This window comes from Vicia villosa, linkage group LG7 (assembly GCF_029867415.1).
Source record: "Vicia villosa cultivar HV-30 ecotype Madison, WI linkage group LG7, Vvil1.0, whole genome shotgun sequence".
Taxonomy (NCBI): domain Eukaryota; kingdom Viridiplantae; phylum Streptophyta; class Magnoliopsida; order Fabales; family Fabaceae; genus Vicia; species Vicia villosa.
Window position 1 is genome coordinate 105,356,338 of NC_081186.1, and position 15,104 is coordinate 105,371,441.

Here is a 15,104-nt window from a genome sequence, read left to right on the forward strand (position 1 = left end):
AAGCTCATTTCCACGCAATTCAAAATCCATAATTAAAGTTTAAAATTTCCTAGGGTTGAGGGGCACACAACCCGACCTAACATGAAAAATTACAATAAAAAGTCAAAACATTTACATTCCGTATTGAAGGGGAGTGGGACAAATTAAATTATTTGACTTCTCAATCACATGCATGATGCATGCCGTAGCAAATGAAAAATCCCAGCCAAAATATCATCATTCAGTTTCTAGATGCTAGCTAGTAGTTAATAATTTTACTAATAAAAGCCAAATTAACACATAATGATACTAGTGAATAGTGATGAATAATGATCGATTAATTAGCATCCATGCAATGATGCAACTGCAATTATGTTCAAACTTTTACAATGCAAGCTGCAATTATGCTAAAACTTTTACCCCCGCTAGCAACGTACCCTCATATCCCTTACACTTTTTATAATTAAATTTGTACTGGCTCACAAGTACTAATATGTTAGAGTAAATTACTATTGATAAAATTTGTTTTAAAATAAATGTTATTTTTAATTCTTCATATGATTTTAATTCTTACAAATTTATTAGATTGATGGAGTAAAAGTGCAATATTTTACGACCCATAATTATATTAATCTGTGTAAAAATTGTAAACAACAATAATTTTAAAACGGAAAGAGTATTATTATGTATCTTCAATTTATAATTTTTTAATACATTAAAACTCTAATCCCATGTTAAATAAATGTCATTAATTTCAATGTAATTTTTTTATCTGGCAATTGCAAGTATCGCATAATTTAAAATTCTAATCTTTCACAAAAGAGAAGTAACATTTTAAAAGTTAATTATTCTAAAATAAATGTTATTTTTAGTTTTAAATATAATTTAAATTTATTTCCTTTAAAAGTGTCATCTGATTAATATTATGCATGCATAATTAGAATATATCAATAGTTAATCAAGATAATTTAGAAAATTATTCATCTCTCTTTTATTTAACTATTAAATTTTGTTTAGTATGTGCGGGATAGATAAATATTTATGTAACAATTTTAAATGAGGATTATAACTAGCTAGGAGTTAGTTAGATAATTAGTTGAGTTGGTTGCTGTGTAATTCAATTTTTTTATGTGGTTACTGACAGTTCAATATGTAATTATTGATAGTTGAGTATGTGGATATTAATAGTTTAATATGGAGTTACTAATAGTTTAGTATGTATTTAATGCTAGTTAAAAATGTAATTACTCCTAAACCTATATGTGGTTACTAACTAGTAAGTAGTATGATCTTATATAAAAAATGTAAAACATGTTTTATAAAAACTCAATTCCATAATTCCATTCCTAAACCTAAATGATATATGAGAGAGAAAAAAAGATTCACACATAATCTCCATCATTTATTTTAAAATTTAATTGTTCAGATTCATTCTCATATAATATGCCATATATATATATATATATATATATATATATATATATATATATATATATATATATATATATATATATATATATTAATTTTTTGGCATTCCCATGTATGTCGTACTACTAACTCCATATGTGGTTACTAACTAAAAGTTAGTTAATAGTACGATCTTATATAAAGAATGTTAAACATGTTTTTGCCATTCTCATGCATGTCGTACTTGCTTTTGTTGCACCATTAATTGGTATCAAAACTTGGTTAAAACATCAAAGTGGGTTGGTGTTGATCCATAAGAAAAACACCAGTGAAGTGTTAGGAAAACAAAGAGAAACAGAGAGTGAAGAAAAGTATTAGAGATTTCTTGAAATTAAAGAAAGATGAATGCAAATGGTGGTTTCTTAACCAATATCTTGACACTTAATGGAAGCAATTGGGAAAGGTGTAGTTCCCTAATGAAATCATTTTGTTTCGAGCATAAAATGTGCTTAAAATCGTGCAAGAATGGTATGAAGAATTATGTGCATATCATGCTCAATGAACCACCTTAAAAAATTTAAGAAAGACTGAATGCAAAGCTTTGTTCTACATTTGGCAAAATGTAGATTCTTACATCTTTGAGAAGATCTCAAAGGCCGTAAAATCAAAATAAGCATGAGATGTGTTAGAGAAATATCATGATAGTGGAGACAAAGTGAAGCAAGTGAAGTTGCAGTCACAAAGGAGAATGTATGAACTTATGAAAATGGTGGAGAATCAAAAATTCGTGATTACTTCCCAAAGTCAATTGCTTTGGTCCATCAAATAAAGACATGTGGTAAAGAAGTCACTTATTGGCAAGTAGTTAAGAAGGTAATGTGATATTTGAATTCATAGTTGTTGCAATATAAGAATCTAAAGATTTACAGATCATGAATATTGAGGGTTTGCAGAGCTCATTAGAAGCACATGAGTTGATGGCAATTGATAGAGAAACTAAAAGAGATTAAACAAGCATTGCAGGATCAATTCATGCAAAAGGATGGAGTTGAAAGGAATTTCAAGAAGAAAGGCAAAGAGGTCCCGACAGTCCAAGCTGGTACAATGCTGCAAAGAAAAGAAGTGAAAAATGTTAAATATTCTAAAAAAGGAGGAGGCCATGGCAAGAATCAGTTCAAGAAGAAAGACTCTGACAAAAGTAAGATACAATACTATAATTGTGAGAAACATGGCCACTTTGCAAATGAATGATGGTACAAGAAACAAGAAACAAGAAGGAGAAAATTCAGAAAGATAATGAAGAGGCCAACATAGCACATGATGATGGTGAATCAGATGCAGTGTTACTCATGGCCACCACGTGTGAAGCAAATCTATTATGTGAACAATGGTATGTAGATTTAGGATGCTCCAATAACATGACATGACATAAGGAATGACTAGTCAACTTGGATTGGGGTGACTTTTGGGGGGCGTTTTTTCTGGTGGGACCCCTTACGCCGGAGGCCATTCTCACTTTGTGATACTCCCTTGTCGAGTCTTATCGCTTTTGTAAGAGCTCATTTTTTAATTGCTTATCTTCATCTCACTTCAACTAGGATGTCCATTCCTACCGCACCAAATTGAGTTCTCTTTCTCCTGGGGAAATGGAGATGAATGAGGAACTGTGTTCCTGGTTTCACGGGCTTGGTTATGAGGAGGTGTTTGACCCCAATGATAGACAGTTAATAATATTGTTTCTCCTAAGACATTTAATGCTAAAAGTTAACATGATAGATTAAATTTTGGGTAACATAATAGTAGTTTTTTAAGGACTAAAACGTAACATTTATTAAATAAGATAACAAAGTGAAATTTTAAATTAAATTAAGAGATGAAAAGATATATGAAATCTTTTAATTATCTTAAATAAACACACAAAAAGTCCTTATTCACGTAGTATTTTTGTCGCATTCATGATGTTTAAGTGCTATTAAACATTTGATTTCGATCACACAGATCAGAAAAATATATATATTTTTTAATTATTAATTTTAAATCAAAATTATTTGATGTTGATCAAACAATCAGATATGTTTAAATGGACGAATGAAGTATTTTTTTCACTACATGAAATTTGGGTCCATTTTATTAGTGATAAGCTAATATGTTACTTCCTCCGTCTCTAATGAGTGATTCATTTAAAATAAAATGATATCCCAAAATAAATGACTTATTTCAATTTTCAATATATATTTTCCTATTCTACTCTCTAATTAATAAAAATTTCATATTCCTAATATATAATAAAAATAATATAGTAAAAACTCTATTTATTTTTTTTTACTTTTATACACTTTTCTTAAACTTTGTGAAATGTATGTCACTCATTATAGAAGAATGAAGTATTTTTCAATATTCCTCGTCTTTGTCACTTGTTTAAAAGTAAAAAAAAAAGAAAAAAAAGCCAAATGCACATATAGATAATTGCCGAATAACCAAAACTAGAGTACCTTTTTTTTCGAAATAAGTTGACTCATCAATCCGATTAACTTTACCGACTATAATAAGCAACTTTACCAACCACTTTATATTCTTCTTTTTTAAAAACATCTTTTAAAAGAAACAAAAGTAAATAAAATGATTCCCATACGTCAGCATGATGATTCAAAAAGGCAATAAAAATTTCTCATTGCTTATGGCTCACACCCACTATTACCAAAAGTGTATATTTGACAATTATCACTAAAACTTTTCCAAATATTTCACTATCATTCACATGGGGTAATCGCATTTTTCTCACTATCACGTGCTGATTCAGCCAAAAATGTTACATTAAAAAACAATATATATGAATCTGGTCTTGTTTGTTTGTGAATTGTGAACTTCCCCAATACAAATTTTAATATCTTAATCTGATCAACTAAGTTCCATGGTCAACCAATCAGTTTGCTCAAAGTGTATAGTGAAAGCTATGTCAACCAATCAATGAAGGACACGTTAGTAAACTAGCAATTCTCCACAAGCATGACAAAAAGTCGCATTTGCATTACCCAATCTTGATTTTGGAAGAAACAAAATTTGCTTTGATGGAATGGGAATTCTAAGCAATGGAACTTTGTATTAAAAATTGTACAATTTTCTTTTTTGTGAAAATAACTTTTTTTTGTTTTTGAGATATAATTTTAAGATTAAGTATATTTGTATTCTATAAATAATGAAGAAACAAAACTCTATTTGACATGATCAGACATATGTTGAAAGAAAAGAATATGTTAAAGTGAGCTTGCGGAAGCATAGAGAAGGGAATGATTGAAAACTGAAAATTACTACCTCCGGTTCCATTTATAAAAAAAGATTCTCTTTTTAGATACATTGAATAAATAATGTATCTAAATAATATGTTGTCCAGATACATTATTTATTCAATGTATCTAAAAAGGGAATTTTTTCTTATAAATGGGACCAGAGGGAGTACTGAATATTATTATTACTTTGTTTGATTATTACAGAAGGAGCAGATATGGCTATTAGTAGAAAAGTAAATAGTCGTTACAAAACAGACTTGAGATAAAAACGGAAAGCTACTTACACCAGGACATGGGCTTAAAGAGTTATTGTTTAATGGGCTTGTGTATTTCAACACCCCCCCTCAAACTGGAATGAATATTCAATAGTTCGAGTTTGGAAACACAAGAGGAAAACAGACCAAGGTGAAGAGGCTTTGTAAACACGTCGGCAACTTGATTGGCAGAACTGATCAACATTAAATATATGGTATGGTCTTGGATTTTATCACGAACGAGGTGGCAATCCATTTCTATGTGCTTAGTGCGTTCATGGAAGATAGGAGTGGTGGCAATTTGTATTGCACTTTGGTTGTCACAATAGAGATTGACAAGTGAAGTGTGTGGGATTCTGAAGTCACGAAGGAGATAGAGCAACCATTGAGCTTCGCAGGATGTATTGGCTAAGGCGCGGTATTCAGCTTTCAATGATGAGCGAGAGACGATAGTTTGTTTCTTGGTTTTCCAGCTGATGATGTTGTCTCCGAGAAAGAAATAAAATTCAGTGGAGGGATAAACAATTTCCTTAGGGAAGGTTTTTATAATTTTTCTTAAAGATTATTCTCTTTGTTTCTATTTATAAGAGAAATTTGACTTTTTAGATTTATTGAATAATCAATATATATTGTACATGATACAAACCAAATACATTGATTATTCAATGAATCTAAAAAGTAAAATGTCTCTTATAAATAGGACCGGAGAGAGTATTAAGGTATAAACTAAAAGAACTAATTTGATAAAAAAAAACGATAGTGAATTAATTTTTTTTTAAATGTCTTACTTGAAGAAGAAAAAATACATTTGACCTATTAATAATTAGATCAAATTGAGTGAGTGACTCTAAGATTTGAAATCAAAACAATATTTTTTCTCTTCTAGAAATCAAAACAATGTTTTAGTGGGTTAATTTGAGAATTTGAATAAATTAGAATAATTAAAATGGAAGTTTCTTACATCATACAAATTTGGTTAAGATAAAAATAATTTTAACTGAAAAAGTCAATTTAAAATACTTTGAATAAAATGATGTATAGTACATTAATTGAAGTTTTTAATACAAATACTTGAAGTTTTTGTGGACTGAAAAAATAATATTTGAAATATATTATTTAAAATAAATTCATGCAAAACATTACTATATAAAAATTTACATATTTTCAATTATAATATTAAAATATGTGTTTAAAACTTACTGTACAGTATTTGCAAGTTTTAAAAACTATGAATGTAGTCAAGCTGGTCATCAAAGTATAAATATGGTAGACAATAATGAGTTTTTCATATTAAAAAATTACATATTTGTTAATTATTATATAAAAAACATATAATACATTAACTTTTTGTGTGAATAGTATAGGGTTTAGAAATTGAATATTATATTAAAATATTATTTTTTTACTTTAATATTTTATGAACAATTCTTAAAAATTATGAATATAGTCATGTTATAAATGAATTACTTTATTAATATATTTTGCATATAATTTTTATAGTCAGCAAAAATTTCAAGTATTTCTATAAAAATATCAATTTATGTACTATAGGCATCATTTCTTATAAAATAATTTATATTGTTTTTCTTTTGGAATAAAATTTATTATTGTGGCCGAATTTGATTAATTAGAAAAAAATTACTTTAATAATTTCTATTTAATCCAAATCTTGCATGAATAACATATTTTATTTATATATCATTTTAATCTCAAACCTTATTATGTTGATAATAATTTAAATTTATATTATTTTGATAAGAACTTTATCATTAAAATAATAATTTGTTTTATAATGAATTTATTCTATATATATATATATATATATATATATATATATATATATATATATATATATATATATATATATATATATATATATATATATATATATATATATATATATATATATATATATATATATATATATAAAATGTGTTAATAAGTCTTACACGTCTTCATCCATGATTTGTTTTAATATCTATAATTGTTTAGAATAATAATATTACATAATAAAATTGTAATTCTTAATTGATATATATCCAACCATCTATATATATATATATATATATATATATATATATATATATATATATCTATATTAATATCTCCATAGAAAAATATCTGTATTTTTATTTTATAATAAAACACATATTTTATACCTAAAATACAAAAATTCCACTCGTTTCTATCCCATTAAAAAAAAAAAATCCTAAAATCCAAATTTTATACCAATAAAGACAATATTCCACTTGACACTATTTATTTTTTTAAAAGAGAAAAAAGAGAAAATTAATAATACTCCTTTGCTCTCCACACGTTCTTTTTTACTATATATTTGCTACTTCCAACCACAAAGTTGAAAACCATTACTACCAATCTCTTTCTTCTTCTTTGTCGATCTTCTTTCTTTGTTACTGTCTTCAACAATGGCTTCTTCATCTTCTTCATTACTCTTTTCACCTTTCGTTTTAGCACTCACAGTTTCCATTTTCATCTCTCTTTTCCCCACTCATTCAGCTCTCACATGCTCAACTCAGAAGCTTTCATCAAACCACACCTTCGCAAACTGCACAGATCTTCCAACTCTAGGCGCGACTCTTCATTACACCTACAACGACACCACCCGCGCCATCTCCGTCGCGTACTCCGCCACACCGCCTGAAAACGGTTGGGTTGCATGGGGAATTAACCCCACCGGCGGCAAAATGGTCGGAACCCAAGCACTCGTCGCTTTCAAAAACCAAGACAAAGTCCAAGTCCAGCTTTCCAATATCAGTTCATACGGACCTATCACCGCCACCGACAGTCTCTCCGTTGCAACATCGGCGGTTTCCGGCGAAGAAGCTAACGGCGTTATAACGATATTCGCGACGGTTATATTACCGGAAAAGACGGATGTTAACATCACTCAGGTCTGGCAAGTGGGACCCGTTGTTAGTGGAAGGCCAGCGAAGCATGGTTCAACGCAGGATAACTTGAACGCTTTTGCGAAATTGTCTGTGGAGACCACTGCAATTGGAGGTGCGAATAGCACTACTGGAGGTGGGAATAGCACCGCACCTGCTCCTTCTGCTGCTGGTGAAAAGAGTGGTGGGGTGAGTTTAGTAGCAAGTGGGTTGGGATTTGTTTTGATGATGTTGTTGAGTTTAATTACTATGTGAGAGGGAGAGAATGATTTCATGTGATTCTTTTCATTTCACTCTCTTTTCTTGAACAATAATTTTATTTTTATTTATTATATATCATGTCTATCATCAGTTCATCACCATCTCTTTCTTTGTTTTAGAAGTTTACTCTTCTCTTGAATCTGAAATTTTTCAGATCTCAATTTGGTTTGCACCTTTTGTAATTTGTATCCACTTTAGAAATTCAGCTTTTACAGATTCCTTTTTTAAATGTCGGAAAATATTAATTTATGTTTTAAATACAAAATCTTTATATTAATTTTTTTTAATATGAGTGTTTACTTCTTAGTAGTACTCCATAAAGTTGGAGAGAATTGACAAAAAGTTTTTTTTTCTGCCTTTCAAGACAATTTGCTTTTCTTCTGAAAAAAGTAGACAACAATTGTGCAAAACATGTGGCATGTCCAACTTGTTTTACCTTTAATTATAAAAAAATTGTCTCAAAATGAGATTCATCTGAACGTTGAAGAACTCCACTTTCCTTATTATAAACTCAAATTTTTTAGATTAAAAATAGGGTAGTTAATATTGAGTAGTTGAGGTGTTTAATTATGGTGTTAAATAATTGACATGCCAGTTTTCGTTTTCCTGATTTATGGCATACTACGAGTGAGAAATGGAACTTGTAATGTTATTGTCGCTTTCTTTAGAGGGGGGAATACGTTAAAGAATTAAACTCGTCCACTTGAATTTTTGTAATGTTTGATGTGATTTCTTTCTTAACCGCTAGTAGTACTAGTAGTCCTCTAGCCTGTATATAAGTATCTTTTTTGGGGTACCGACCTAAGTGATTAGTATGGTATCGTAGATTTGTTATCTTTTTCTTTTTGTTTTTTTAATAAGGTTAAATATATGAAAATGAAGAGAGAAAAAGTAGGATATAATACAAATTTTTTATCATTGGGAAAAAAAAACTGTCTATGCTTTATAAAATCGGCTCTTAAATTTAAAGGCAACAAGTTAAAATGGACTGAATTGGTAATAGTGAGACCTAAGTAGATTGGAAATATGTGAAAATTTAAAAAATAAAAATAAAAATAAAAATAAAAAGTAAATGTGAAGTGATACTTACATGGGTAATACATCTGGTGCGATTTTGCCAAAGCACTTTAAAAGGAGGTGTGAATGCGAGTACCACCTCAATAAAATCGATTTTCAACCAAAAATAGTATCAATTTTTTTCATTGGCGAATTCAATGGCTTTCGTGAACTAACAATGTAAAAGGATTAGCATATAAAATTTGTAGCAATCAAATTTTCATCTCAGCATGTTGAGCATTTCTCTCAGGTGTGACTCTATGTGTTAGCCGTCTCAGATTGTTGTGGCAAGGTAACCATTGCTGTTGTTCTTTGCTTCCAATGTTGTTATTTACAATTGGATAATTGACATTGTTATTGTTGTTGTTTTCAAGATATGTCATTTCTCCAGATTTGACTAAAGACGTTGAAACAAAAATTGTTGTTTGATCTTTTGTTTTGGCTAGTTGTTTCTGTTTTCTTGTTTTCCTATTGTTCTTGTATGCGGTTATTCTAATTTTGGGATCAAACAAGAGTCGATTTTTAGGAATCTTATATCTAATAAACAAATTGTAACAAAACTAACCAACAACTTTTTGTTACACAAAATAAAATTAAATATTGCACAAATATGAACACAAATACTGAAAACAATCAAAATTATCACAATTCTTTTTAAAATCTAAACGCCAGTCCCTAGATAACGACGTTATTTTTTGTTGTCCACATAGTATCGTTAACAGATAAATAAGTATTTAAGATTATCGTCTCCTCAAGGACTGATGCGATTTCAAAAGTCGTTCAACAGTTCTTATTAATTTATGAAAGGTTTGCAGAAGTTGTTTGTTGTAACAACTTAATATAGAAATAACGGTAAACGAGATAAATGTTTTGACAGATGAGAAAAATTGTTGGAGTTAGATTTTATCGTCCTGTATTTATGTGTTATTGTGATCAGTAATGTGCATTTCTAATTAGCAATTAATATTACCACCCATCGTTATGCATTCGTTGTTTATCTCTAAATCAACAACCTGAAGTCAATTGTATTACCTAATGGACGATCTCTCGGCCTATTAACCAATACGATAATATTAAGATTTGATAGTATCGGTGGATGCTAAACCTAAATCTATCTCTAGAATTTAACATCTAATGCATAAATTTTTTTGATCTAATAATGAAAATTATTTCTAAATATCACTTCAAAATCATATTAGCTATTCTAAAACAAACATTAAACATGAAGATGATCATCAATATTAAAGTAGAATTAGAATTACAAAAAAGTCATGATTAAGATCGATATATGAATATTCAAATGACTACATCTAAACCAAGAAAAGATAAACTAGTTACTCTTACTCATAGTAGATGTACAATGATGATCTAGAAGAAAGAATCTGAATAGCATCTGTGTCGATTTCTCAGACAACGCTTCACCTTCAATATTTTTATCTCTATTCCTCCCTTGTTGTAATGATGTATTTCTAGCGAGAATATAGTACAAGTCCTCTCCAAAGACTCTCAAATGAATGGTTCAAATTGCTATTTATAGAGGTCTGTAACATATATCTTGCTTAGTGAGACATTTAACCTGCCTAAAAAGCTTGTTCTTTTGCACCATAAATTGATTTCCAGCTTATGCAAGTGGGCCTTGTTGCCTTTCTTGGCTAAGTGAGGTATTGTTTTAACCTAGCGAGCCAGTCTTCCTTCACCTTGAGTTACTTGACCTAAAAGGAGAAACCATTTGCTTTCCTATGAAGTAACTTGATCTTGAATAACGTTTTGAATCCTTTAGTCCCACGTTAGATCTCCTAGTAAACTAATTCCTTCGCTTAACGAGTATATTTATGCATGTGTTGTCCTGCATCTGGTTGAGCGAGCTCTAGCTTGGCTTGGCGAGGTGTATTGACTTTGCTTCGCTATGCGAGCCCCTATTTTGCCTAACGAGATCTATGTACCTTTGCTTGATAAACTTTACGATTTCATTGACCATTTTCACATGTGCTTAAGAATAACATAGTTAAAAAAGACAAAATACCCTTTTTTGTCCCGTAAGTTTACCTCAAGGTTCATTTTGGTCCCTTAACTTAAAAAATGTTCATATTGGTCCTTTAACTCTTCAAAACGTTTCATTGTAGTCCTTTTAGTCTAATTAGCGACAAATTTAGCGGACGATTTCTAAGTTTCTCTGTCGCTAATAAGACAAAAAGGACTAAAATGAAACATTTTGAAGAGTTAAGGGACCAATATGAATATTTTTTAAGTTAAGGGACTAAAATGAACCTTGAGGTAAACTTACGGGACCAAAAAGAGTATTTTGCCTTAAAAAAATTCACCCAGGTGTTTTATCATCTTTTTATAATAAACTGGAGTTGTTGTATGTGATTACTTATGATTTTAATTAATAAGGGCTTATGTAAATCAAGCAAAATTTTCACTTATCACAAGTGTCATCACATCAATTATGCAAAATAATTATGTTGTGGAACTTATTTCAAGATTGAGAAAACATTTACGTGTGTGTTGGTGTTGATGGCATATATACCATTACGATTTTGTCAGCCAAATCCATTTTGGTTCGAATACTCGTGTTGTTAGGGCGACCCTTTTGTCTTCCTTTGTATATTTTTGTTGTGCCAAACTATGTCTTCATGATATGTAGAAGACAATAAGTTTTTTCATTTTTTGGAAAATTATAGCAATTTTTCATTTTTTATTTGATTTCATTTTTTTTGCATTTTTAACTAAAATTTATTTATTACATGACACATATGTGGCCTCCACCTTGATAAAATCAAAGTCATTTGGCACGCAACTTTGGCTTTGACTAACGGTTCTAACATAAAGGACAAACGTGCTATGTTATTAAAAGATAAAGGAACAAATTGGTCGTTTTAAAAGAAAAGGGACCAAAATAGACTCAAAGTTATAGGTAAAGGACCAAAAAGGGTATTTAGTCTTCTCAAAACTACTGGTAATACTGTAAATATTATGTATTTACCTTGGTTAAGAGACATAACTAAAATAAGAACATATAGTTAGGGTTCAACTTTTTTGTCTCATCTATATAGTTATTTTTGTAAAAACGCATATAAGGATACTTGTTAGTTGCACTTTTTTGCTCCAAGCATGGGCTTGGTCGAGAATTCCTTCACTAGCCCCGCCAACAAGAATAGCTTCACTTTTCTCTACACGACAAAGTAAGTTTAGCACATTATTTCATTTACTTACTTTTTACTAAAAATAACTATAAATAATTTATTTTCACTATTTTGGTTTATGTGGTCCGTTTGAAGGATGAACAACAACAAATGTCCTAAGCATTGTATAACGGTCTATAGAAATCTTTTGGATCACCTAGGACCAAACGATGTATTACAAATAAAATACTCATCATATCGTTAATTTAGTTTTAATATTAATAATTTACTAATCTAATAATATATTTTTTCTCCATAGTTTATCTGGAGACCATATCTATGTCTATACCATAAAATTAATCCTGAAGATGTTCTAGTTTGGACTGCAAAAACAACGATCATCAGGTTCACTATTATGGAGATGCACAATAGTGAACGCATCAAATTGTAGTTTGGCATGCTTCCACAAACCTCAACTTCCCGACGCATTTCGAACAATGACATAAACCCCAACAACCCAACAAAATTTTATTGATTGGAGAGACTTCGCTAAGGATGTGTGTCATCGGTGGAAGCGTCGTCATCAACGGGTCATAAACGTGTTAGTGCAAATGCACTTGGTGAAAAGAAAGAGAATGTGCAACATGTTGTTCAAGATGCCTTGGACCTGTAAGACAATGACACTTTTTATTATTGGAGAGAGTTGTATATAAAGAAACTCAACTTTACACTTATATACAGATTGTTACTTGTAATCTAAGTAACTAACCCAACAAAATAAATAACTTCTAACTACTTTAATCGATTAACTACTTAACAAAACAAGCCTATACTGCCATACAAATCTAAACCAACTCATAATTATATGAATTTGTATCGATCCACGACTACAAGTTTCATCATCATACGCTTAACATGATTACCAACACACCTACACGCAACAACCACCTAAACATCACATCGCCAACAAAATTTTCAATCCACCTACACCCCCAACCAACCTAACATGATTACCAACACACCTACACCCAACAACCAACCAAACATGATTACCAAACCACATCACATAAACTCGCGACCAATTTATGTCACACACCCAAACACAAAACCTAGAACATGACTCATTTTATAATTTTTAATTTTTTGGAACTATTTCAAATAATATTTTATAAAAATTATTTTTAAAATATATTTTGTATAAAAATTGCTATTTTAACTATGTTTTAATTTTTGATGATGATGTATATTTATTTTATAGAATATCAAAATTAATATTTCAATTTAAAAAATAAATAAAAAACTAGTAATAAGGATTTAGTAATAAAAAACTTGAAGGCACGAATGCGAAAAAAAAGTTGCAAGGATTCAATTTCCTGCCTGAAAAGTGCAAGTACTCGTATCCCGCGTAATAAGGTGAAAGAAAATCAACAAATTTAAATTTATGGGCCAAAAATTACTATTATCAGTCCAATTTTTGAAATAATTAATAACGTTAACAAAAAAATTTGAAAGAAAAATGAACAAACGCGCGTGAAGCATAGTTTAGGGATGATTGAATTGGATTGAAGTTTGAAGAAGAACTCACTGTAACTGTATTCTGTCATTTCTTCCTTCAGAAATGATCCGCCAACACCAACCAGGTGGAGTACGACGGAACACAACCGCTGCCATTCCCAAATCGGTGGCGGTAGCCAAGCTGTTGAACAAAGTAAGTGATCTCCGCCATTGAATTTGATTGAATCAGTTTAAACTATATATTACAATACATAAATTAAATCAGACGCTGGAAACTTCTGCGACAAAACGATATTGACATGTACTGATACCGTTATTCACTGTTTTTATGTTAGAAAACAAATTGTAGTTAATTCACATCACGACGACCGCAATCCGTGTCGCGGTATCTATATCGACTGAAATCGCGAAAGTCTTTACGCGGTTGTTTTTAAAATCTAGTGTGATGTAATAACCACATAGAATCCATATATATATGAAAATTGTATTTTACTTTTGTAGGCCATTTTGCATGATGTGTTTGACATTGACAATGATGATGATTCTGAAGATTTAGTGATAATTGGGGAAAATGTTAGTAAAAATAACGAGAGGAAGAAAATTGAAACCATTCATCAAGTTCCGGTATGTACTCGATGCTATTTGTCATTTTTAATTTTTTGTAGTAGATAAATATTTTCTTTTGTAACATTTTACTTGAAATCCTTTTCTAGAAAGCATCTGATGATACTATTTGTCAGCTTGGCGTGGAAAAGTTTAGACAAATAACTGCGATCGAGTCTTCTAATTGTTCCTCTTTGATATCACATAATCAAATCAATGTTGATGGTCATTGCTCTAACCTATCATGTGATGATGGCGAGGATTTAGTGATACTTGGTGAAAAAGCTAGTGAAAGTAATAAGGGAGAGAAAATTGACGACATTCATCAAATTGTGGTATGTACCCGATGCTGTCATTTCTTGTTGTAGATGAATATTATATTTTCTAATTTGTAAATGATACTAACATTTTTCTGGAAATCCTTTTATAGAAAGCTTCTGATAATACTATTTCTCAGCTTGGACGAATATCTGGGATTGAGTCTTCTAATGGTTCCTCATTGCTATCACATAATTCAATTAGTGTTGATGGTCATGGCTCTAATTTGTCATCTGACTATGGTGATGACTCTGAGGATTTAGTGATCATTGGTGAAAAAAGTAGTAAAAGTAACAAAGGAAAGACAATTGAAGCCACTCATCAGATTGTGGTTTGTATTAGTTGCTATTTTTCATTTCTTGCAGTAGATTGATATTGTCATTTTTTTATTTT

The 15,104-nt window shown here is 30.1% G+C and overlaps 1 protein-coding gene across 1 annotated transcript; it reads left to right on the forward strand.

The window, feature by feature from the left end:
* The first annotated feature begins 7,270 nt into the window (after positions 1–7,270).
* LOC131618166 (auxin-induced in root cultures protein 12-like) lies at positions 7,271–8,195 on the forward strand. The gene has a single exon (XM_058889428.1). The coding sequence runs from the start codon at positions 7,354–7,356 to the stop codon at positions 8,086–8,088; it is 735 nt and encodes a 244-aa protein (XP_058745411.1). The 5' UTR covers positions 7,271–7,353; the 3' UTR covers positions 8,089–8,195.
* The last annotated feature ends 6,909 nt before the right edge of the window (positions 8,196–15,104 follow it).

Excerpts from the sequence above, each read along its gene's own strand:
- LOC131618166 (XM_058889428.1), top strand. The coding sequence starts at position 7,354 with ATGGCTTCTTCATCTTCTTCATTACTCTTTTCACCTTTCGTTTTAGCA.